The 26983-nt window shown below is 40.9% G+C and overlaps 1 protein-coding gene across 4 annotated transcripts in view; it reads right to left on the reverse strand.

Annotated features, from left to right (window-relative positions):
* The window catches only part of TFAP2D (transcription factor AP-2 delta), a 46917-nt gene extending 41661 nt beyond the window's left edge, over positions 1-5256 (reverse strand). Inside the window, exons 1-3 of one of the 4 annotated variants that reach the window (XM_027663447.1) lie at positions 5211-5256; positions 3810-4307; positions 193-253 (exon numbers count right to left, since the gene is read on the reverse strand). In XM_027663447.1, coding sequence (XP_027519248.1) covers positions 193-253; positions 3810-4307; positions 5211-5249 — 598 coding nt within the window. In that variant the 5' untranslated portion in view covers positions 5250-5256. Of the gene's footprint in view, positions 1-192; positions 254-3809; positions 4767-5210 lie in introns of those variants that run through there. The other 3 variants (XM_027663449.1, XM_027663448.1, XM_027663446.1) reach the window with 3 other exon arrangements.
* Positions 5257-26983: the final 21727 nt, after the last annotated feature.

Raw genomic sequence — 26983 nt, forward strand, 5'->3', positions numbered from 1 at the left:
GTTTGCAAAGTGCAAATGGACTGCGAAATGTGAAGCGCTCTAAGCGAGTTTGGACGTACTTCTGACAAATTATCGCTATTTCGGCAGTAAATCCAAACTACACTAAACAGTGGGGGAGGGAAAGACAGGGAGAAATGGAGAGGGATGTATGTTAGTAAAAACTGATAGACGCAAGGATTTGTAACCTCTTACCTCTTCTTATCACACCTCCTTGCCCGTTGAGTACAAGTCCACACTGGGCCTCCACTGAGCTCTTAAGTAAAGAGGGGAAAACAGGGAAAGAAAGGAAAGAAAGAAATAAGACACAGAAACCCACAGAGAGATCACACGGTTTTGCTTTGTTACACGACTCGCTCAGGAACAATAGTTAAGGTAAACTGGAAAACCAGTTACTCCCAGAGAGCTCAAGTGCTCTGGTGAAATCCCCCCCGCCATCGTACCGTCAGCCCCTACCCCTCCAAATGCAGAATAATTTTCCTTCCATTGCCATGTAAATAAGAATTTATCCTGAACTGGTAACTTAGACCGGCAGTTGCGTGGCAGGACAGAGAGAGACAATCAAGTACTCCTGAGAGGCGTGTATTCCCGCTCTACACGCACAAAGGTAAAAATACACTTGTATATAGTATTTTTGCATGTTTAGCTGTATATTTATATACAGATACGCAGTTAAATTCATATGTGTGTTTAGCGACACGTATATACCGACTTAAAAAGTGTGCAAAGAAGTAGACAAAGAGCATAAACAACAGATGACCTATTGGGCTCTGCCGGCTACACAGAGTCGTAAGGGTGTTGTAACAATGCGTGTGTCCGCACATAGGTGGGGATGAATATGCATCTGTGTGCACACACACACAGGCACCCATGTGTGAGCGTGGGGTGAGGAACCATCAAAAAACCTGCCTAGGGCTTCTGCTGCACATCCGAAGAGATCTCACTTCTTTATTCTCCTCTTACAAGGCTGATTATTTGGGGATCTTCGCCCTCCTTAATAAATATTTTTATTGGAATGATAAAAGACTTGAAAGGGTTGGGTTTTCTTTGGGTTTTTCCTTATGTTGGGGTTAAAAAAAACACAACAAACCAAACCTAAATCTTTGCCCAGTGGAAATGTGTTAAAGACGCATTTTCCTCTACAAACAAACGAGGTATTGGACATGAAAGAGGCCTTTAAGGGTGTTAACCTATTCAACAGCCCGTGAAGAGTTAAGTAAATGCGGAGAGAGTCGGTGCATAATAAAAACCCCACTTTACAAAACAATCTTTACAGTCCTGGCTCTCTCCCCCACTTTCACCATATTGGCGCTGGCCCTGTAAGACCTTCCTTTTCAAGGCTCTTTTTTATTTTAAGTGTTCTGCCTTAAAGTGATTATGAAATCAATATGAAAAAAACTTGGCGACTGAGCATAAATTAAAGCGGTGATGGGAAAAGGTGTGACAGTTTTCTTTGTTGCCCATGGAAAATCTTTTTAGGGCACTGAAAGATGCCACTCCAGCTCCAAGACTGTTTGCATCTGTTAGGCTGACTTAAACCGCCCTCGAAACTATTGGACATTCACTTAAAATTCTGTGCAGGGAAAAGTATATTTACATTTGTTGCATTTGAAATGAGGCATATGCTGATGAACGTTTTAAAAAGAAAGGCTAAGGGGAAAGGGGAAGGCTGGTTAGACCACAATTTTGGTTTAAAAGTGTTTGTGAGCAGTCCTGTTTCTGCTCGCCACCAAAATGCTTTCCCTTCACTAAGCCCGAAGTGATATTCGCGAGAGAGCAAGTTTGCTCTGAATCATCTAAAACGTAACGACAAATATGAATGATTTCAACTTCTCACGGCTCAGGCTTTTTGATACCTCTACACACTCCCTCTTGTGTTCGGATAAAGAGGGAGGAGGCAAAATAAAGAAAAGGTTAGGTACAAAACTCTAAGTCTTTTAGTTTATAATAAAGCGTGATCGAAAAATTAATATTTTCTAAAGAAAAGTTGTTGATTTTCTTCTCCTTTAAATAAACAAAAAGAGAATGCCCTTCCAGCAGCTTAACCAACCCCCCCCCTTTTTTTTTTTTTTTAAGGGAAACATGTTGTTTGGTCGGATGACATTGCATAAATGACCAGTTGAATGGCACTAAGTCGAAAATTGGATAAACTATGGTGCTTTTTTGCCTGGGACTTAGGCATTGTCTGCTGTCTTGCAAACGTTCCTAATCCCCTCTTTTGAAAAATACAAGGCTTTGTGCCTGCCAAAGAAAAAAAATTTGTACAGATACAAAAAAATCAGCAGCAGACGTGGTTATAAAAAGGAGTAAATAGGTTTTAGTTGGGTTGAGCAGTGAATGGTAGATTTATTTTTTTTTTTTTTGAGGGGGGTAACATAAGGAGATCCTTGTGAAAAATGTAAACAAAAAATGGCCAGAGAGGATAAAATTATATAGTGAATTTCAATGGAGAAAACTAAATTTAAATAAGTTTCCTCCTCAAATATAACATTCTTTGTTGTTGGGTCTATTTTCTTCCTTTTTTAAAAAAAAAAAAGAAAAGAAAAAGAAAAAAGAGAAATATTTCTTTTCTCTGATAAATGGAGGGGGGTTCGGTTTTTTTTCGTGATTTGATTTTAAAGGAAGAAATTAAACCACCTTAATTTTACAAACTTCGGGTAGAATTGTTTTTGATTTGTTTTGGTTTTTTTTTTTTTCCCCAAGCCTCTGACCGCTACATGTTTTTGGAAAGACCAACCAGCTTTGTGTGTCTGGGAGCGAGATATGGGGGAAAAGTAAGTACAGTAAACACGGTCCCGTTTGTCTCGCCCTACTGATGGGGAAGCCCTTAGTTCCTCAGCTCGTCGGGAGAAGGAAGGTTTGCTTTTGATTTAGGGGACATTTCGAAATGGGTGTTAGATACAGGAGGGCGTTGTTTTCAATTTTGGAAACCAATTTCATTTAAGCAACCGGCTCAATTTAGCGGAGATGAATTTTTAGGGCGGGGGAATGGATTTCTGAGTGGATAAAGCTGATGTTTTGATATATAGAAATAGAATTTTTAGAATGGATCCAGATGCCGGTTAGGGCGGAGTAGATGAATGATTAGATAGATAGGTGAGTTTAGCTTTATCTGCTTTATCTCTCACCTCATTAACACCTAGATCGGATATTGTGAGGGATTTTTATCATCCTGAGTCTTTCTGATGAACAATTGCTCCCGTTTATTTCTTTCCTCCCTCATAGCTCGGAAGGTTTGCCTTTGTATGTCTGTCGGAAAGCAGATTTATTTCCTGTCCTGCTTTTTTCCTCTTTTCTTACTCCATCCCTTTCTTAAATAATTTTCCTACTCTGTCGCTGCAAATTGTTCCGTTTGCCGAAAGAAAGTAAAAGTTCAGGAAAAGCAGGAAGATGGATTTGGTTTGGTTTTGTTTGGGTTCTGTGTGACTTTGGTAAGGGCTGGTACAGGCACACACGCACCCCCAGATCTCCGGATGAGCCCCATGGTCTCAACCATCACAGAGACACAACCCACGCGTGGAAGGCAGGAGAGAGGTTGTTTTTGTTCAATTTGTTTGTTTGTTTGGCCAAGAAAGACAACTTGCCTTGTTTTGGTTTTTTTTTTTCCGTCTACATTTTTTGCTTGTCGCTACTAATCTGGAGGGGACGGGCTCTGGATCGGATTTGGGATGAATCGTCCCTCCTTTGTATGAGCTATTTCGAGCAGAGGAAAATGGGGGTGGGAGACTGGGGGGGGGGGGGGGGGGGGGGGGGGCCGGGGGGGGGGGGGGGGGAGAAGAAGGTACCTCGAAAGGAGATCGCATGCTATTTACCTGCAAATCGTCTGCTCCCGAGGCTGCAAGCCCGAGGCTTGGTCCTGGCAGGAGTCTTTGATCTGGATGCATCCCATATTGGGATCCATGGCTCATAAGAGACAGGTCGTGGCGGCGGTAAGCATCTAAGCACCCCAGCTCTCTCCTCTGCTCGTCCAAGCAAGAGGACTTGAGCGCCCGCGCATTGTGCAGGTTGATAAAATCAGTGGGTTCTCCATGGTGGATCTGCTGGTAATATTGCTGGGAGTGATGGAGAGAGTTCAAGGAGTAAGCGTCGGGGTTGACTGCCGGGTGGCTGTGTTGGAACTCGTAGTGGAAGGACTGGTGGTGCAGTGGGGTGTACTGGTGGTTAGTGGAGAAGTACGGGGAGGCGAACTCGGTGCCCGTGGTAGAGTAAGTGAGAGGAGATGAGGAGGAATAGGCGACGGTCGAGTTGGCCACAGACTCCAGGCATCCAAGCTGCATCAAACGGTAACTGTTTGATCCGTCATGACGTATCTGAAAAGAAGAAGTGAAAAGAAGACCCCAAAACTGGAGGTTTGTCATTGAAAGCCCCGGGTACGGTTCTTCCAAGCACGCTGTCCTGCATAGCTTCTCCCCCTGCAGAAGCGTCTAAGCTTGCGAGCGGCAACCCCAGCAACAAAAGATCCTTTCCTACCTTGGGCTGGTGCCATAAAGGTCTGTTCAAAAAATCATAAACAGCCCAGCCTGCCCTTAATACAGTAAAGTGAAAGGAATCCACGTACTGAAATAAAAACTATCTATCTATCTATCTATCTGTCCATCCATCTATCCATCCTCCTCCTGATCACAGCTGTAATATCTGGGGCTGACACAAAAAAAAAGTCATCAAACAGAGGAAACTACCGAGAATACACACAAGTCCCGTCCCTATGTTACAGCGTTACACATTGAGAAAGCTTTGCCGCCTGTTTGCCTTCCTTTCTTCCTTCCTTCCTTCCCTTCTTTTTTTTTTTTTGAACCCCTATTTTTCTTTCTTTTTAAAATAACGAATCAGATCCAAAATTCCCCCCCTCCTTTCCCTGCGTTTCGAAAGAAAGGAGAGTCCTGCTTTCTAGCGAGAACTCCCCATTCCTGGCGAGCTGGTGGTGATTTCCCCCCACTTCATTATATTATTAGGGGTATTATTCTGATTTTCGTTCTGGCAACGGTTTTAACGTGGTAATGAGTTGCCCTTGCTGGCGACAGATGTCATAACGAATTTTCTCTCTATACTTCTTTAAGTTATCTCTGAAGCCGGATTATAATTAAATGTAACGGTCCAATATGGATTTTAAAAAAATGGAAACAACCACACAGGCACATACACACACACATATGCACACACACGCACACACACATCCACACACGCACACACACACACTCACACACACAAAATACCTCTGCATCGTGGACGAGACCTGGAAAGGTAGTTGACATTTTTTGGTTCTCCATAAAAAAAAAAAAAAAAAAGAAGAAAGAGGAAAAAAAAAACCCCAACTCTGGATAAAACTCCCCTCTCCAAATTTAAAAAAAAAAAAAAAAAAAAAAAAAGAGGAAAAATTTGAAAAATCCAAAGTTCATGTATTTCCCCAATTTTTTTTAGAAAAAAATCTCTACAGACAGAGAGAATTTGCAATGTATCTGCATAGATCAGATCTCTCGCTTTTCCATGCACCTCCTTAAAAACCTGTAGGAACAAAATTTTCCCTCTGCACAAAAGCTGCTCCCTGGATCAGATTTTGTACTTGCTGGGTATTTCTTTGGCTGATGTCGTAGGTCCCTTGGTAATATAGAAGTTTTGAAAATTAAGCATCAGCACTGAGAACTGGGAGGACAATAGATAGAGGAGCTTCATCCCAGGAGACAAGGAATAAATATTGTATCTTCGCCTAATAAGGAACTGTAGGTTCTTTCAACATTTTTATACATTTTTTCCTCCACTCTTTAGAATGCTTTTTCTTACCCAGGCTAATATGGGAACTAATCTGATCGAAGGGGGTATTTTGTGTACATTTTATTGGGAAGACATAAAGCTAATATATATTAATATATATTATTAAACCATCATTTTCAATAGGTAAGTGCTCCTTCCTGTTGATTATACTGCTTTTAAATACTGACCAGAATCTAAGATTGCACATTTGTATGTGTGTCTGTTCAACTGTATTTTTTTTTTCTAAATGAAAACTATGTGGTTTGTTTTGGGGGTTTGGTTGTTTTGTTTTTTTTTTTTTTTTTTTTACCCTTTCATTTACATCGAATTTAAGTCCACCCCACACTCCAACCTGCTTTTAAAGCAGCCTAATATGTTATCTTACAGGCTTCTTTAAATAGCATTTTCAAACATAAAACTAGGATGAGACCACAAAGTATCACTGCAGTGACATATGATATGGAATTATACATAAAATACATATAGATCTACGGAATCACATCTGTAATAGGGGAAGAAAAATAGAGAAGGGGACGCAAGAGCTAAAGACCACTGGCTCGACATTTCCAAGTGCCGATGTATTTTGGAGATGGGAACGCACGGAGGCTGCGTAGCCCCGGGTTGCAAAGCTGAAGGGGGTACGTGATTTATTTATTTAGTGACACCGGTCCGAGGAGTTACCACTCGGGGAAATAAGTCCCGTCCGCCTGTCCGGCGCCCCCCTGTCCCTCTGCCCCCAGGTAGTGGTTCTCCAGCCCCGCAGCCACCGCGGGCTCCGCCCGGGGAGAGCCCGGGGGGGGCCCGCCCGCTGCCGGGCGAGCTCGGGGCGGAGGGGGGGGCTCACACACCCCTCGAGAAGATGCCAGCCCAAATGGCATTTCCCGGCGGGGAGGCTCTGCTGATGGCCAGCTTCCACCCGTGACAAGCCTGGAGACAGGAGAGGGTGTAACTCGCTTTTAATTGCCATTTAATTTGGGTCGCGTTTAAGCGTTTAAGCTGCGAAGGTGTCTTAATAATAAGCCGGAGGCAAAGAGGCATGTGGCTCCCTGCCTCGCTCTTGCCTCTTTTTTTTTTTTTTTTTTTTTTTTTTTTTTTTTTTTTTTTTTTTAAGGTCCAGGTTTTGGGAGGGTTTATTGGTATCTGTTCATGCAGGCTAACAGGAGCTGTCACTCAGCACTCTTTTCTTCCTACAAATGGACAAAGGCACACGACTGGAATGGAAATACATTGTCTGAGATGGGAAAGTGCGGGTATCCCGGCGGGCGGGGGGGCAGCGGGAACACCTCACACCTCTCCAGGGCGCTGCTGAGGAGATGGGCTCCCCCCCGACCCCCCGCCCCGCCCGGCCCACCGGGAAAGGGAGAAAAGAGGAAAAGAAGGAAGGAAGGAAGGAATAGAAGGAAGGAAGGAAGGAAGGAAGGAATAGAAGGAAGGAAGGAAGGAAGGAAGGAATGGAAGGAAGGAAGGAAGGAATGAATGAAGGAAGGATTTGCTTCTTTCTCTTCATTTGGATTGCCTGCAGTTCTATTGTTGTTAATGGAATAAAAAATATTTCTCCCCAATGTATATTTGAAAAAAAAAAATCTAAGAATTCTTCTAAATTCAGGTTTTGTTTGATCGTCTCAAGATTTTGATAGTTGAAAGAATTAAAGGAAAAAAAGTCCTAGAAATGAGCAAACTCTGCTCTTTCCAGCACCCCTTTGGAATGTGGCGAGCACAGTGGAAACAGCAATACCAGCCTTGAACAAGGAGGCTTAGACCTACCCAAAAAGTTAAGACACCGTTAGCACGCTTTCCTGAAGGAGGGAGAGGTATCCCTTCCCTTCGAGAAGAAGGACAAACCTCCTCCCAAACCCCCAGGGCAGTGCACTCCCCAGCTCAGCTGATTTTCGGTTATTTGCACTTTAGAACTTTAGTTCTGTGTAGGTATTATTATTTATTTTTTGGGAGAGGAGGAAGGAAATGTTTTCCTCGACCTGGCCAAGGCAAACCCGGCTCAGTGCATGAACGGGGCACACACGGCGAGGGGACACGACGATGGCGACCCGGGCAGAGGGAGAGCGGAGCGCAAGGAGCCCCTGTCGTGACCGAGTGCGCTCCAGGGAGGCAGCACCTCCCATCAAGTCAGCCCGCAGGACACTTGTCCCTCTACGAACCTGTTTATTTATTTTATTTTCAGGAAACTACGTGTGTGGGAGAGGGATCTGGGGACAGAGTCACTTCTTTTGGATCCCGTGGGTGCCGTGGTGCGGTTGTCACCCAGCACTGAGCGCCGCGGGGGAGCGCACGCACAGTGCAAGGGCTGATGCCTTCCCAACTCGCTTCCAGGAGATCACCCCGCTGCCAGAGATCAGTTTTGTAAGAGATCGACCCCCGTCCTACCCCTTCCCCCTCCATCCTCCCTTCCCACGCACACGCAGCCCAGACGAACCCACCGCCACGCCACCAGCCAGCTCGGAGCCCAAACTTCGCTTCAAACAACAACAAAGCCACGAAAATGGTTTTGTTTGGAGGAAAGTTTATAAGAAACCCGGCTTGCCAGATGCACGTTACTGGTCAGTTCCATCTGTTAGCTTCATTTACAGACCCTAAAAAAAAAAAAAAAATCATATAGACCGTTTGCGCTTTTAACTCCCCCCAATCCAATTAATAACGCGAGTCAAACTGCAAAGCACTTATTAATTGCTCCCAAAGAAAAATCTTTCAGGAAAGTTAATTGGGAGCTTTCTGATTTTCCAACCAGCACTATGAGCAGAGCAGACAGACTTTGCCTTGAGTTTCTTTGTGGCTGAGCACGTTGTTTATCCCTTGCCTAAAGTTTTGCTTCTGCTCCTGAGCTACAAAAGAGGGTTTGGGTTTAGGTTTGTTTTTGTGTTTTCAAGGAGTCTGGAAAAACAGTCGGACGGGGCTGCTCTGAAGGGTGGGGATTTTGGGGGGAAAATATAAAACCAACAAGAAAATAAGAAGTTCTTCCCTGGGATCATCTCACTTCCCCTGATGGTTCACTGAAGTGTGCAGAGTGTCTAGTGCTGCTGCAGGGACAGCCTGGGCTTGACGTCTGGCTGCTCTGTGAAAGCAGCTCCCGAGACTGACTGAGCTCTCTCACCTCCTGTTTGACTTACAAACGTTTCCCAGAGTTTAGGAGCCTGAAATCACATCTTTTCCTCTCATTTCTCCATCCTGCCTTAACTTCTGCATTTTGCTGGTCGCCCAATAATAGTTTAATTTGCTTCTTAATTAAGAGCCTTCTCTTCCACTGAAAGTCACCAAAACTTGGTCTTTGTTGGACCTAAACTTCTGATGACTTTTTCTGGGATTTCCAGAAAGTAGTTGAAGCCATCACGGGCAGCTGGAGCCAGCAGTGCCACCCTTTATGATGCTCTTTTCTGAGGAAGATGGAAAGAGAAGTCCTCCCTGTGCAGCCAGTAAGGGTTTTTCGCTTAATACGCTTTTCCCTCCCTTTTGTCCTCTGTGGTTCCTAAAATTTGTGGACTGTGAGTTTTGGGAATGCTCATATGACCTAAAATAAAGGCAACCCTGGGGTGACTTTTGTGAGTGAGTAGGTCCTGGTCATTGTTTGCAGATCTATTGTTATTGACACAGAGATTAGCTTCGTTGGTTGGAGTACGGTGCTAATAACGCCAAACTTGTGGTTTGATGTCCTTGTGTGAGCTGATAACTTCAGAGTTGGACTTGATGATTCTTATAAGTCCCTTCCAACTCAGAACATTCTGTGATCCTTTGCCTTACCTTTTTCTTCTGATCTGTTAAATTCCTCCCTCTTCTCTGGCAGAAGGGCTGAACGTAAACATGGGCCCCCTCTGTGCTGAGCATCACCATCCCTGAACTTCTCATTCAGGGAAAACTCTGGGAGAGGTCCAGACTTCTGCAGGTGAGAGAGCGGGAGTTGATAACCCTCCTCCCTTCACATACACCCAGAGATTACTCAGCTGCATTTTCAAGCAAACCTCTCTGTGTGAGTGAGATACTTTTTTCCTCATTTCCCTTTAAGAACCATTATTTTGAGAGTACAAATTACATTGTATTGCTTTTTCTCTGCGAAGGAGGATGATTTGACACTCAAGTTCACAGAGTGTAGCTATGGGTAATGAAAGTGGGGAGTTTTAAAGTGGGTTTTTTCAAGTTACAAGACATGTCCTGCAAAAGATTTTTTTCCCTGCCTTCTGAGCACAGCTTCGAAGCCCACCACCACGTTTCCTCCTCTTTGCAAATTTGTATTCTGCCTCACCACAACAGCTGAGAGGCAACATAATGGGACAGAGAAAAATGCATTTGCAAAAAATTAAAGTGCTGTAAATATGCTAGTCAAAAACTAAAGAGGATAACTGGTGTCTGCAGTCATTTCTTTGATGGCAGCAAGGCTTCCTGCTTTGCTGAGTCTTTCAGGAAGGCTTAAGGGCAGCTGCCTAGTGTCACTCAGAGTAAAGAGAAAGGTGAGATGGCTTCAAAGGCGTCAGTCTTGGTCAATATTGCCTTGCTGAAAAACAGAGCAATGCTCACTTGGAGTGAATGCCATTCATACCATTCCATGCAAGGATCAGGAGGGCAGAATTTGTGGCTGCTGCATTGCAACAAGACTTTCCAGATACTTGGCAAGGATGGCCTGTTGACTGCCTGTCAGTGAGAGATCCCTTTCCATCCATTTTACTGATTCACTGCCCCCAGTCCTCATCTTCCTCAGACTCTCTCTCCTCTGCTGGCTGCTGCCTATTACTGGCCAAACAGGGCTATGAACTCCACAATTCCTGCCCCTGGCCTATTATTTCTTGTGATAAGAGTCCTGGTGAGGTGACTTCTCTCTTTCTTCTTCAAGCACCCTCTCCTACAACCACAGGTTTACTTCTTCCATGGAGCTGCTCCTCATGTTTATCCTCTCCACTCATCTGGTCTTGCAGCCATCTCATTTCTCCCTCTCTGGCTGCTTCCCCACAGTTCCCTGAGTCGTTGAGTCCCCCATCCCATCTGTCTTTGCTCTCCAGCCAGACCTCAAGAAAGCAGCTTGTCTTGGCTTAGGCTTGTTGAGTCGTGGAGATCCTCCTGGAGAAGCTGCCTAGGGCCCCTTCCTACATGGCTCCTAGGGCTGTACCTGCTCCACAGAGGCCTCTCCACCTGGTCCTCCTTTACAACAGCCTCTGGTGTATCTTGGTCGTGCACACACTCCTGCTTTAAGGCATTTATTTCATCACCACTGTTTTGTTATCAAGCTGTCTGCCCGCCTTTTCTCTCTCCTTTAGGCACCTGCAACAAGAAAAACAGGCTGCCTCCACTCTACCCTCTTGTGGGATTTCCCCCCTTTCAATCTTCACACAACACTGCTGTTTTGCCAGTGCCTTTTCCTGCCATGTCCCTAATTTCTTTCAGCATCTCCATCTCATCCCTTAGGGGGGTAACACGCTGACTGTCTGTGGCAGCTGTCCTCGCTCCAGTTCTGCAAATACTGAGACAATGAAAAGCCTCCCTCCCTCCTTCCAGGTTTCTCTGGAAAGCAAACACTACTTCTTCAGTCAATTGCTCTTGTCACCTCTTAGAGACCATTTTTATTTTCCAGTGACCTCTTCTGTACTTGGAGAATGTCCTATTATTATATTTATCTTGCTCTCTTGTACAGTTCTTTCATTGCTCAACTTGGCTTCTCTCACATCTCTTGGATTTACTCCCCTTCATTAGGTGATCCTCTCAGACCTCTTTTCTCTTTACCTGATCCATCTCACCTCTAAGGGTCACCTTTTTTTTACCCTTAAATCCTTTTCTGATTCTGATGCTATCTGAAGGTATTTACTGCTGTGAGAAACAGAATCATGATAATTTTGGAGAATCTTTTAATAATCTCCTTCTTTCTCCTGTGTACCTGATGATTTGATAAATTTCTCATATTCTGTGTGTTTTGCTGTTCTGAAAAGGGAAGTTTGATTATAATTACAAATCTAACTGGAAGCTAATTTCTCCTCTGTGTGAAAGCCCTACCTTCCTTCACATCAATAGCTCATCAGCCAATTCCTCTTTGCTTCTAAGCCATTGAGGCTTTTAAATTTTGGGAAAGGAAGCAGTCACAGATGTCCCACCAATATTTTATGCCCTCAAGTTTGTATCAAGAAAGAAGACAGAAATTGTGCCTTGAAGAATCTTTCTCTATCATAACAATGCTTTTTTTTTCAAATTGTGATCACAGGTTTTCTTGCTCTTACCACACTTTCTAGCTGTTGCACCTACAATTTCTTCAGCAATATTGTTGCTGCAAGTTATTTCCGCTATTAATACCACACTGGGAAACTCTTAAAAGGAGACACAGACGTAAGCAACTCTGTTCATGAAATGGGATGAGGTTAGAAATTTAGCTCTAGAGCAAAATGAAACCTGATCCTGGAAAACCACATGATGGTGAAAAGCCCCAAAACGTGACTTGAAAATTAACCGGAGTCCTCATTCAAATTTTTGCTCTGCTTCTTGAGGCACTAGAACACGTTGCCCAGAGAAGCTGAAGATGCTTCATCCCTGGAAGGGTTCAAGGCCAGGCTGGATGGCCTGACATGGATGGATGGACCAGATAACCTGGTCTAATGGAAGGTGTCCCTGCCCACGGCAGGGGGTTGGAATGAGATGATGTGTAAGGTCTCTTCCAACACAAACCATTCTAAAATTTTTATGATATGGACTTATTTGAACATAGGCCTTCTAAATCTAATAATTTACGTAAAATTTTATGGATTTCAACAGGGATATTCCTCAGGACAAGAGTGGAAAAATGTAGATGTAGGAGAATGATTCTCCAACATTTTCACTTGGCTCTTGAATCTCTGAATTCCATATTTTCCCTAAAAATTGTCTGATTTCTAGAAAATTTATAAGACACTTTCACTGTCTTTTTAAAAAACTAACTACCAAAGAAAAGTTCTGAAGCCTGCTTCCACAGAAAGTAGTATAGGAGGAAGCTCTATGGGATATTCCTGCTCTTCGATGTAGCATAATATCCTTTCTCAACCAAGGCAACAGGAAAGATCCATATGTGATGGGGATTTTGCATCAAGCCATTAAAATTCAGCGGGAACTGTCATCACAACCTTAGATTTTGCTGCTCAGGAGAAAGCACTGGTGATGAAACTGGAAATCTTGCAGTCACCTAGTGCATCTCATTAAAAGATTTATGTTTTTTCCTCTTGCCAGTTTTAGTCCACAGAGCAAGTTTAAACCAAACTCTCCACATGTCCTAACTAAGCTAGGACTTCAGGAAATAATCCTGATCACGAACTGGCTAAGAAGATATTATCCACATTATTTTTGGGATGCCTTTCGATGTATGAGGCAAAATCTTATCATTAAACTTCTCTCTGGTAGTGGAGAATGAAAACATCTGTAGACTGTGATGTATTAAAGATGTACCTTATATTAGAGTCATCCATAATTAATGCAGACATTCCAATAAATAATACAGTGTCAGGTCCTTTGGATTATTGAGTGTTCTCTACTGTGCTCACACACTTATGCAGTGGCAATAATGTTGAGCAAGTTTCCTCACCTAATTAAACCCTGCTCCCTACTATGTGTTTAAATAACATTAAGGTTTTGTCACAAAGTTAAAAGAGTAAATTCAAAGGTAAGGCTGATATCTTTGTCCTCAGCTTATAAGTCATGTATTGATGGCTGCTTCCATTTTTTCCCCCATGTATATATATATGCATTGATACATATTTTCATTGATTTTTTTTACCCCTTACACTGAATTTGTAGCCTTAACACTTTAAAATTAGGTGTAATACTACTAACATTTTAAAGAGATTCTTTTCTCAAGAGCCTGGAATTGCTCTGAATAGCTCAAATAAATCTGTATTTGGGTTAAGTAATATATAATTTTCACTGAACACATATATTTGTTAACATATTTGAAAATGGGACTTGTATTGACCCAAGAATCCTGGGAAGGTGCAAAGAAACCACTATATATTTTTCATTGGTTCAGTATTCAGGCATTTGCCATTAAAATGCATAAACTGTATCCCCAAAACTGAAGCCAGCTACTTCAGAGACATAAGATTCCACTGAGGGAATAGGTATTTATGCTTTAAAAACATATTTTAATTTCCCAATTGATCATAATAGCTCATGCATAAAAGCAAGAGATTTTGGGATTTCTATTACTTTAAAATTGGGCATTAAAATTCATTCGGCAGAAGGAGCTTTTTTTTTTTTTTTTTTTTGTCTTTCCAGAAATAAGATCTTCTCTGCAGGATCTGATTCTGGAATGAGATCTCTGATAGAGGAGGCATCATTCACAACCTCTAGTTACTAAAGGATTGATGATGAATGTGCTGCTGGAGCTCCCTATGAGCTCCATTCTGCATCCTTGGCTCAAGCCAGTAATCCCTGTCTAAGCCAGTTGTCTCTTTTACCTCTGTGGGCCTGAGCACACTAAAGAAGGAAGGAGGGTCAGGCTGTAAAAGACTAGTACTCTCTTAAATGAGGGACCTCATCCTAAAATCACCCTAAATCAATGGAATGGTTTCCCTGATACTCAAAGAAAAATGCCCTAAGTAAATATTTCGATTTGTGTTGTACCTAAAATATAAGAAGAATAAAAGGGAAAATAAGAATGTAATAATGTTGACCTAGAAAATGTCTTTAATTTAAAATGTTAGTTATGTTGTCTGAAAACTGAAAAATATATATTTTTGAGAACCAGGAGAAAATTTCCTTCCTTCTTTTCTTCCTTCCTTCCTTCCATCCTCCCTCCCTTTTTTCATTCCTTCCTTCCCACAATCCCTCCTATATAGCAATATCATCATATATATATGGGTATATATATATGTATATATATATGTACATATATGTTCTGTGGACAGCCTAATTACTGAGTTTCTGAACTGTGAATTAAAGTGTGATTTTCAGCAGTAATGCCCCTCAGTTTGTATTGTCTGACTGTTCTGAAATGATTATTTGCAGCCCAGTGAACAAAACATGGACAATCACCAGTTTTTGATTATACAATAAAATGTCTACCACTGAAGTACAACATTTTCAGCAGTTTAAAGACAATGGGCTGTATCTTTCTGACACCATCAGCAAAGTGCTGAAACAAATGCTTAACTTTATTTCTAGAGTTACAAAAAAATTTCAAGGAAGTGCATTTATTACCAGTAAGCAATATTCATTCAGGATGGAAACAGAAACTGGTATTCAGATTGGTAGAGATCAGGATATAACTTCGGTTTGCATGTTTTAGGGGCAAGGCACACTGGCCATGTATTAAACAATGGTCAAATGAACATATTATTTATCATAAAAAGACTGAAAATTGCTATTTTTAACAATGCTTTAGTACATTTTTCTATTTCCTTAACGAAACAAATCTGTGACAATGATAAAGACCTTGACTCTTTCTCCGTGTAAACATATATCACACATATATACATCATGCAGATACATCATACATTTTTATGTATATATGATAGTGAAAGAGAAAGCTTTTTCAGTAATTTTCACAGCTATTTTATATCTTAGTTTTAAAGAAATCAACACAATAATTTAGTCACCTCCCATTTGAATCAGCTGAACCTCTGGTCTGCTGTTGTGAAATATAGAAACACACTTCTTATGCACATGCAATTCCTTGCCAGGTTCCTGGGAAATGCTGAGGTGGTGTTAGCAATCCCACCTGCCTGCAGAGACACAAGTGCACGGTCTAGACTTTGCACCCACACTCATATCCCTCCAGAATCCTATTTTGGCTGAAAGTGCATAGGAAGGGGATATATTTCCCTTAGCTGGAAATATGAACATTTGGTTTCCATATGACCTTAACCCTGACCCTAAATTTGCAACCTTTAAAGATTAGCTTAAACAGAAGATCAATTTTTTTTATGGTGACGAGCATTGATTTCTTGCCCTGCAGTGCATGACACTGGCCTGGCTATTAACAGAGGAGAAATATTATTCCCTGTGGCTGGGAAGTTCTATGCATAAAAAGAAGATCTATATCATAGGATCATAGAACAGTTTGGGATGGAAGGGACCCTTAAAGGTCATCTTGTCCAACCTCCCTGCAATAAGCAGGAACATCTCCAACTAGACAAGGTTGTTCAGAGCCCCATTCAACTTGACACTGAATGTTTCCAGGGACGGGGCATCCACCACCTCTCTGGACAACCTGTGCCAGTATTTCACCCCCCTCATCATACAAAAATTCATCCTTATCTAGTCTGAATCTATATAAATGTGTGTGTATGTATTTATATATATATATATTTAGATGCATACATGGAATGTTATCATCACCTTAATACCTGCTGCCCTGCAGGATGGGCTTCTAAAATGAAAAGTTACTTTTCTTTATTGTCTTCAAAGAGCCCCCCTGAGCCAGGTTAGTTGTTTGTAGTAACCCAGGGGAGGAAGAAAGCCTGTTTAGTATCCCTCTTCTTTCTTGCAGCCAGAAGCAGGCTGCGATGTGCCCCCCCCTCCCCTCTCCCTCCCCCGGCTGCGGGGTGAGTCCCCCCTGCAGCCCCGCCGGCGGGAGCTGTCCATTCAGCACCCGCCCGCCAAAAACAACAAAAGCAGGGAAATATTAATTAATTAAAAGAGGGGGGGGGGGAGCTAAAAAAAAAAAAAAAAAAAAAAGCCAATCTGCTCAATCCTCTGCCTGCAGGCAGACTCTAACGGAAACCACATATGCTTTGCCTCTCCCTATAAGAAATCTTCATTGGGGCATTAAAATACTTAAAAGGATTAGTCGTTAAATACTTGTACATTTGGTTTAATTCACTAGAAACGCTATGTCACAGGGTTACATCAGAAAGCTAGAGAGTTTTAATCTCACTTGCAGTATTTACCTAGATGTTTTATTCCTTCTGCTGCTTGTTACGGGGATAATATTAATATCCTACTTGTCCAGAGGGAAGAAGTTTAAAAAAAAAAAAAAAAAAAAAGAAAAAAAAAGAGTTGTCTGCTGTCTGAAGGTATAAAAATATCAAAGAGACTTTTAAGGTAAAACAAAACAAAACAGCATGAATGGGAGCATGGCATTCCTTCTCACTGCCTGTTGCTTATTTCTGATTTTGATGATGGAGGTGTACGGAGCTGTTGTTTTAGGAAAACAGAATAACATAATAGATTGCACAGGTTTTGGGACATGGGAGATGGTGACTTTGTTTCAAGCAATCTCCTTTTTCTAGCCTCAGTGGCCCTATGCGACAGGTATGCAGTTCCTTTGTAACTCCTCTTTCAGTGTAGCAGCTAAAATTTTGGCAAGGCTCCAGAAGAAATTGTTTTCAACTAAGTAAAGACACAGGGGCCATAAATCTAATGAAGACTGCACAGAAATGATTTACTATGAACTTTTCAATGTGGAGGGCAACAGATCTGTAGGAGGACATCCTCATCAGACTTTGCTGTTTTTGTGACCCATGGCAGAGAAAGGATGGTTAGACCATAAAGCTTTGCTCAATTTGTAGAGGTTTTTGCACTGACACTCTTCCTACAGGCTTCCTGTAGCTATATGCAATCAAAAAGACTTCAAGTAATGAGATATCACTGAAATTGTTTGTTCTTCAAATCAAGAGTTTATTCATATTCTGAGATGTTTAGGTGAAACAAACAAACAAAAAAATAATTAAAAGTGAGATTCTGGTCCCATTTAAGTGAATGAGTGTATTGCTATAAATTTCTGTTAACTTCATAAGAAAAAACTCAGTGGAGCTACATACATTTAGTATTTTCAAGAAAGAATGCCTGAATCTTTCATAGAAAAGGAAGAAGGGATTGAGACAAATTCCATCAAGTTCTTTGTTTGCTCTGCAATGTCAGAAAGCAGAATGACCCATAACCAACTATTTTCATTGTATCAATGGAGTTATCACTGTTAGGATTAGTCTCACTGGAACATCTGCTGTGACTTTAGCAAGGTACAACCCAATCTCATGGTACTTCCTCTTGGCTACCATCCTGAGTCAGGTAATCTCCAGAAACACACAGACAGCCCTGTCAAAAAATGTAATAAAAGTAGTGTCAATGCCTCTGTGTAGAGATACAGAACAAAAATTGCAATGCACCCTCTTCTTCCCCAAAGTACACATGTATCTGCCAGTAATCTGGAATATAATTTCAACCCTGAGATTTAATCTGAGATGTTATCCATCTGAGCTAAAAAATACAATGTTCTACAGCAGCGAAGTGTGGGGTGAGGCCTGGGTAAGATTCCTCAAATTAGGCACTGAGTTGTTTTGGATTCAGAGAGAACATCCTTTCTCTGATTGCCAAATCATTCTCCTTTCAAACTCTGGAACAGGAGCATTCCTGGGAGTTGGCCAGAAGTCTTTCTGTGTTCCTAATGATATAAGAAGCATAAGGAATACCATTCCCTACACAGTGACTCAGAAGACAATTTTTTGCCTCTTTTAATCTAGTATGAATATTTATTTATTTGTGGAACCCCTCCATCTGGTATAGGGTGTTTTTTACCTCCTAGACCTCTCAACCTAATTTAATTTTTGGGGGTGTCTGAATATCACCCTGCCCTTGACACAAAGAGCATTTTTTGTATGAGTCTTTGTGCCTTGTTGTGCTTTTTTTCCCGCTCAAAAGCAGAGAATATTTCTTGTATTCAAAGCATAAACGCAGCTGCCCATGAGACTGCTTGGATGAGGACTAGATAAGAGAGTTACATTAGGGCAGAAATTCGGGTCACATCATATCAAACTGAAAGCATGAGGCCAAAGATAGGCTTGGCTAATAATGCTCATACACAATCATTTAAAATGGGAAAACTTCTGCCATGTAAGAAACCTCCTTTCAATCTCAAGTCTATGCAGGTATTTTCAATAAGGTTTTGTTGCTGCTTGCTAAAATGCAATGCATTTGCATCTTCTTTGCATTATTTATTGTTATCCTGCAGGCTGGATTGTCACACTAATCATGATTTATGTCACTGAATTTTATCAGCTTCTGCTAGACTATATTTTCAAGTGGTGCCCCTGGACTTTAGGAAGAGAAATGTCAGTGCAAGTCTTTTACACCTGTTACACAGCAGAGGTGGATGCTGCTTGTTGTCAGTCATGCAGAAAAATGTCTCTCCTTCAGTAGCAGCTCCTGGTGTTGTGACCTTACCACATCCTTAGCAGAGAGACTCTTTAATGCTTTCAAAGCCTTTAGAACCATGTCACAGGAACACTTTATAAGTTTATGCTTGACAGACCAAGGGGAGAATTTTCCAATCCACTGTGATGTCTGCTGCAATATGTGACACAGGAGGCACTGCCTGTGGTTAGAGGACAGTGGATGGTTGGGGAGAGAGTTGGGAAAGGTTTTGGGCTGTGTGGAAGATCACTCCTTGCATCTTCTATTGACTTTCTGTGTCACCTTGGACAAATCACCTACCAAGTTATTGCTGTGTTCCTCATATTTTGCAAGTGTGGTATAACTATTTCTTCTTTTATTTTTATATCTTACCTATCTGCAATATTAGATCCTCAGGGTGAAGACTGAGTCTTGCAGAGTGACTGTCTACTGCTTGAGAGAATGGAAACCTCGATTTCAGCTTGAGGTCAAAATCAAAATACAAAAACTTTACGTTTTGCATCTTCTTTGGGAAAATTGCAACATGCAGGATGAAACTTTGAATCATGAGGGCTTGCTTAAAGATTTGTTCCAATTTAACTTTTTCTGAGAGGCTTTGATGTGTCACAGCCTACCTGTAGGCCCACGTAAAGCCCATGAACCTGATGCTCTGATTGGAAAATAAGGACACTCCATAGCTTGAAAAGGTGAAATGTGGAAACCAATGGAAGATTTGGACTTTCTTGACTGGTCTACACCGGTAAATGAAATACTGCACAGTAGGTGTGGTTATTTAAACTGGATGTGGAGGGGACAAGGCAACAATATCAGGTTTGCCCATGACAAACTGTGGGATGATAGGCTAAGGTTAGAAGGATGGGGTCCTATTGAGGGCACTGAGCTTGTTGCTCTGAAATGTGCTGGCTACACTGCAACACATAAGTCTTACAGACATGAGCCGGGGAATAGGAGCCCGCAGGGAAATATCTCAAAGAAATTAAGAAGTGTTCCTTCAGGAAGGTGATACAGCTGACAGACCAGTTGAAGGACCTCTACCTCATCTACCTGGATTTCTGTAAGACCTCTTACATGGTCCCCCACAACACCCTTCCCTAAGGTTTGGTAGATGGACTGTTCAGTGGATGAGGAATTGGTTAGACAACCACATCCAGAGGGTAGGATGACTCAGAGTGCCAAGGGACATCAGTGACAAGTGATGTGCCTCAGGGTTCCATACTGGGACCAGTGTTATTTAATATCTTCATCAGTGACCCAGACAGAGGAATCAAATACTCCCACAGCATTTTGACAGTGACACCAAGCTGAGTGGTGCAGCTGACACTCCTGAAGGACAGGATGTCACCCAGAGAGACCCGCATGAACTTGAGGACTGGGTCAGTGGGAACCTCATGGAGTTCAGCAAGAACTCACTTTTATTTCTTTTAGCCACCAGGAGAGCAAATGCTCTGATGAGAAATGGGAGGAACAAGTGCTAAAATGCCACATGGTCTGTGGAGTCACATTTTTTTCCATAAGTGGATGATCTAGGACACTTTTCTTAAATAACAGCACTCTAACCTGGGGTACCAGATATACCATCGGTGTAAATCAGCACAACTCTCAAAGGACATGTGTTGATTTTACACCCACTGGACATGTGGCTCAGCCAGTCTGTGATTTTTAGCACTTAGTTTTCTTCATGAACAGAAAATAACATTATCATTTGCCAGTGATAAGGATATCTTTAATCAGGAACTAGGACCTACTGTACTGCTAAGTACCAAAAAGACAGTCCTTAATTTAGAAACGTCTTGGTGTAGCATAAAAGGACTCTATGAATGCAAAAACTGAAGGAATAAAACAAAGTGATAAATCAAAAATGTTTCAGTGTTCAATTTTATGTGGACATGACTTGCTCAGGGATATGACAGTGAATTAGGACAATTATTTTGTTTTCTTAAATATATATTCAACTACAAATGTTATTGTGGAGCCGAATTCTGGTCTCATTTCCATCAGTAGGAATAAAGAGTAGGTCTATGGAGCTGTGCTATCACAAAGCTAAGATGTGTATCCTGACAATTATTCTTGAACAGATATAGAATAGCAGAGTTATTGGTTTGATGGCTCAGGTTTAAATTATTTCTGAGAATGTCCTGTGGAAGGAAAATGAATTTGAAAAGATATTGTAAAGGGAAATTCATTTACATCTTTTGTGCAGAACGAACCTGTTGAATGACATTTAAAAGAGGATTAAAGCTGATTTCTTACAAGCAGTAGAATAATCAGATTTCTAAGCTAAAGTGGAATTAAGGTCCTTCAATTCATCTGCAAAACTGACTGAAGTTGAATCATGGTTTGGTAATTTACATGTCATTTACAGGGGCATTCATTGTGCTTTTAGTACTGTAAATATGATCTGAACAGCTTTTGATCTTTTGCAGCATTTGCAGGAACATATTATTGTTTCTGAGAAAAAAAAAGGAAGACTTTTATAAAAAAAAAAAACAACCCTCAACGCTTTTTTACAATGTCAAAACAAATGTGTCAACCAAATGGTAATATCTGCGCTGGTTTCATTTATCTGCACACGGCGGTTGTGAGGTTTAATGATTGTTTGTCACAAAAATACATTTTAAGAGAAGTAAGCAGATTGCTGAGTAGCAAACATGTTTGATGGAATATGTAACATTGTAAACACACTTTTGTTTCGATAGGATTTACAGAGGTTTTGCAAAATGAATGTGTACATACAGAATGAGGAGTAGACAAAGCTTATATTTTCCTGCTTAAGTATTTTGCTTTCATTTGGCTTTGAGAGAAGGATTCATTTGCTACCATTAAAATTCACACCTTCATAATGTTTTATACTGGTCTAGTCTCACCTTTGAACTGGGACTAATTCTTCTGACATACATTTGACCACAGCTCCCATAGCAAGAAAACCCTCCAACATTTCCCACAACTGCCAACCTTGTTTATCTTGTCAATTCTCTCTTGAAGGGTCAGATCTTTAGCTGCACCAAAGACCAGGGAAGTCAATGAAAATATTCCCAAAAGCTTTGAATCAGACTCTGGTAGCAAAGCACCGCTAACTTCAATGGAATTACACCAATTTACTCCAGCTGAGGATTTGACCTGGCATTTAATACTACACTCATCACCATTCTGTCTGAGATTCATTCTCAACAATTCTTGGAGGCACAAAAAGAGAGACGTTCTGAAACCAGAGTTTTGGCTGGGGGTAGGGCAGAAGAAGATAGTTTTTACTTAGAAAGATAATAGCTCAGTCAAATAATTTATTTAATGAACTATTGGGAAACTTTGGACATGCTTACAGGAGAATTATACTGTAGAACAAATCTCAGTTTGAAGAGCACCGTTGTCATGGATTATAGAGGAAATAGTTATAATATATATCATATGTTATTGACAACTCATTCTGAAAGCAGCCAAATTAATACCTTGACACCTCTAAAAGGCTTATTTTTCTTCCATCAAATTATTTGACTCTTGTTGTTGATTAAGATTGATACTGAAGCCACACAAAAAAACAGAGTTTGTTGCCAGTCAGACAACAAGGATAACTTTAATATTATGATTATGACTTCATTTCATGGCACAAAAGCCAATTACAATAGTGCAATCTAACACTAAATATCTTTAAATAGCTATCTACATTCTAGTCAATGGAAATGAACTGAAGGCTTTTGACCTTCTTCATCTGGGCACTAATTTTAAGTTCTACTGAAACACCTTTTGGAGTTTCTGAATCTTTCCATTGATGATAGAGAGCCCAGTGAGCATATTGTATCAATTCCTTTGTTTAGGGGGCTGAAAATTAGCAGGTTGAATATCAACAGTACTGATTTCATTTCATATTAAATGATAATCATATCTGTAGTCTTAGGAACTATTCTGTCTCATACTGGTGGTTTCCTTTACCTGAAGAGTAGGGTGGTCACTGGATTTTGAGTTTTAAGCACCCACTAAACCTCAGGTTCATATTCATTAACAAGGATTCATAATATGAAAACAAAGCAGTTCTAATTAGGTGAAAAATACTGTTTCTGTCCATTATACGAAGAGGCACAAGCTTCAAGTTTTGGAGTGATCTAAAAGACACATGGAGGTCAAAATCCCCTTGACATTTTTAGATTCAAAAGACTATGAAATCCTATTAGCTTTGAAACCAACACCTCATATCTGCCTTTAAATAACCTTGCTCTAGTTTAAAGAATCACAACACATCTGAAATTCATGTCAAGGTACACTGGTGTTCACACTCATATTTCACATATATCTGCCTAGGAGAGGTCTGGGTAGTTCAATTTCTTTCTCCAGTTCATGCTGCCTACCATTCCCTTCCCTCTTCCTGCAATATTTGGCGGATTTATTATCAATTTAACTATCAGATTTAGATGTCTAAAGCTCCTCTATTTCTGAATGACGTCTTGAGTACCTGCTCAGAACTTTACCTTCTTGAAATTTTGTTGTCTGTTTTCTGAAAAAAAAACCTAACAAAAAACCCTCCAACAAAACCCACCCCTAACAAAACCCACCCCTATCAAAACCTACCCCCAACAAACCCCATATTTCAGTTCATCATCTTAGAGATGCTTTTTCCTACATTATCTGTCTGTCTCTCCCCTGTGTCCTCAGGTTTCTTGTCCTCCATCAGCTCACAGATGGAATCCAACTGTGGATCCAGCACAGGAGGGATGTTTTATCATTTTTTATAATAGTCATGATACTAAGCACTCTCCCAGAGTTCACCAGATTGCTATGGTACCTGCACATCATCATCTTGTGCCATCCAGCCACCCATACTACAACCAGGAATTCTACATCATTTAGTTTGATGGTTGGTTCCCTCACATGGACAATTTGCAGCTGTGCAACCTTTTCTTCTTTTCACAAACCTGTCAAAGGCAGCAAGAATTTGTTTCAGAGATGCCATGGCTGACCTTTCCTTTTACTGTCACTGATTTCACATAGAAAATTTCTTCTCCCTGTCTTCTCTCCTTTTTTTCTTATTTTACTTTCAAGACACTCTCAGATCTTATTTTTCGAAGGCAACAACCAGTCTCCTTGCATTGCTTGCTCTCTACTAAATGAGTTTTTTTGGGTTATCAGATTCTGGTAATCTGCTCTCACCAACTTGGAACCATTCTGCAGATGCCCACAAGCACTGAGTACATCTCTAGGTCATGCTGTATTTATAATAAAGAACTTTCCCTTCCCCAGGAGCTGAAGGAATAAGAAAGGACAAGTGCTTGCAGCGAAGAAGAGACAATGAGACAGGAACATCCTTTGTTACCATCAGTTATCCTGTGTATGTGGGGTCTGACAGGACAGAAGAGTGTATGATATCTCCAGGCACAGACAACCCGTGTACCTGACATCTGGATGTCAGGTAGGAATAAGTGAAGCAGTCAGATGGATTTAATCTTTCAGAGTTAAGAAATGAAACAAGACACAGGCACTGTTGTGTCTTCTCCCATACAGGTGTTATCTTAGAAAGAAAACTAACCCCACCTTTTCTGCTCTTTTGACCTGAATACAGACATCTGTTCTAGGACCTTCTTCATTGCAGGCTGAAGCTTGAAATGAAGATCTGGGTTGGGAACATCTTTGGACATGTCGGAAAATATGAGTTTATGGATTTCTGTCAAAGATCCTTGTGAATGTGTGTGGTTGTCTGCATGTGTGTGTGTGTAAAATACTGTAATAGAACCACAAAAATCTTAGTTTCCATACTGGGGGAATCCTATAGTTTAGGGAAATATTCCAGCCCAAACCATTCTGTGGTTCTCTGCTATTGATGATTCTGAGACAAAAGTGGAATGTTAAATCTGTGGTCTGTTTTTCTTGCTTATCCAATTTCTCTACCACGTTGGAGGAGCTGGTATTTTAGTGAACATAAATCATCAGAGGATTTGTATATCTAGTGGTTCATCTCAAGCCCATGGGCAGCTCATCTGCAACTTTTGGCTGCCCCAAGAAAAACTCACACTGTTCATCTGTTTCAATGAATATTGATATGTAGCTCATATCCCTTCAGCATTTCTTCAGATCCTCAGCCCTCAAGCAAATCCCCCAAAGGAAATAATTTGCTTGGTCAGATTCCCACAGGCTTGATCTTTAGTGATGCTTGACAACTTTTGTGCCAAAAAGCAGAATGTTTTTTGGTTTATTATCAGTCAGTTGAGTTTAGCTGTCAGTGACAGACAGGAGTTGTCTTGAACACCATCAGGGCCAGACTCTTGACTATTCCTATGTTTCTTCCCTGGTTGAATCCTTTTCAGCAATTTTCTAGAAGGTATTTTTGGTGGCTAGAAGAGCTAGAAATCCCTCCACTTGGTCTGCTCCATACAACCTTTGAGTTTTACACCTTTTTTTGCACCATGAATGGCTCTTTTCTGCTTCTCATCTACCTTGAGCATTTGTTTAGGTGTGGGTGAGCCAGCCCCGGAAGATTTCTGCCTCAGCAATAGCTTTAGAGACATCCCACGTGCTTGCCTAGATGAAACAAAGCATCTGACTTTCAAACAGCTCCATTTATAGGGGGTGAATCCCATCCTAAGTTGGCAATTTTATGTTTTGGAAGCTGAAAATACAAAACTTTCCCCCACTTCGTCTGCTCCTAATTGTTCTTTTCACTGCTTGTTGGTACTTCGTGTTCCTCCTTGTTGCAGATGACTGCCAACAGTTTTTCATTTACCAACCAAATGGATTATGGCACCATTTCAATGGACTGATTTAATATTCTTTTTCAAGGGAAATTCTCCTACAGTTTTTGGCTTTCATTCATTGATGTGGGGGAAATTGTCTTGTTGGTAATTATGTTTTCTATAAAGCATTTAAAGACCTTTAGAAAGAGTTGCTTGAACTGATTGTTTCTCTTATTTGTGACATTACTCAATCCATTAAAGGACGCAGGGGTGTTTAATACAGTCCTGGCTCACTTCTGCCTTGCTCTGGGTTTGCAGCACCAACACAACTGAACAGTCATTGTGCTTACCTAAAATCAAAACAAGTGACGCTGTGGTTAAATAGAAGCACTTGGATTTAGGAAACCAGGGTCCAACTTCATCTTTGGAATAGACATTTCCAAGCTATATAATTTTCCATTATATAATTTTCCAACCCTAGGTCCTTTGCTGGTCACCAGATCTCACCCTATGAATTAATTGTCTCAATTCATGAACTGCAATTCACTGAGATCACCAGTTAGGATACAGGTCCATCATTATTGTTGGTATCCTTGGAGACCTGTTCCAGGAGTGTAGTATCAGGAAAATTTTGCTTGAAATACTGTTTGCTTCACCTGTTGTATGTGCTACAACCACTTATTAATTCTGGTCTTTTTCTTCTGTCTCTTCCATTAGACTGAAAATCTTGACCTCTTGAAATCAGGGCAAAAACCCTTGTTTGGAAGAATTTTCATAATTAAAGATGGGGAAAATGGAAAAGACAAAATATTAGATTTATATGTCAGTCATACTATGATGGCCTCCAGGCTTGTATATCTCTTAACAGATGAGACCTCTTTCTTATTTTTTATCTTTTTATTGGAATTATTACTTAAGAATCACGCAGATTCTTTCTCTTTTCACCAACAGGTGCTGTAGAAACCAATTTTTTCCTCTTTGGAACTTGTAGTCATAGAACTCACATCCACAGAAATGTTGCATTTAGAGGAATATAAACAGGAATATAAATATCTAGGCTGAGCAATATCAAATCCTATTATTACTACTGTTTGTTTTGTTCTTTTAATTATCTCTTCCAAGATTAATTTGAAGCTTAGTAACTATTCTGATCCAAATTGAAATAAATTTCATTCTATGTTCAATTTGCTGCTAAGCATGTTTTTTGTTGAAAGAGCTTTTCTGTAAGGAAAAGTTTCCAAGAGAAAGTGCAGAATTCTCACCATTTCTGAATATCTGAGGACATCTATTTTCCCTCACGTGTCTTCTGTCTCCTAATTGCGTTTTGTGATTGTAATTCCCAAGCGGAAAAAACGAATATACACATATATATTTGCACCCGTACACTCACACTACACTCCTTTCCAGCTAAGTGGGAAAGACTGATTTTATATAACTTTTAACATGATATTCCGAGCAACACAAGTCACTGTGCCATCTATTAGTGTGCCAACAAAATTATTCTC

The sequence above is a fragment of the Corapipo altera genome, unplaced genomic scaffold (genome assembly GCF_003945725.1).
Source record: "Corapipo altera isolate COAL_440 unplaced genomic scaffold, ASM394572v1 116, whole genome shotgun sequence".
Taxonomy (NCBI): domain Eukaryota; kingdom Metazoa; phylum Chordata; class Aves; order Passeriformes; family Pipridae; genus Corapipo; species Corapipo altera.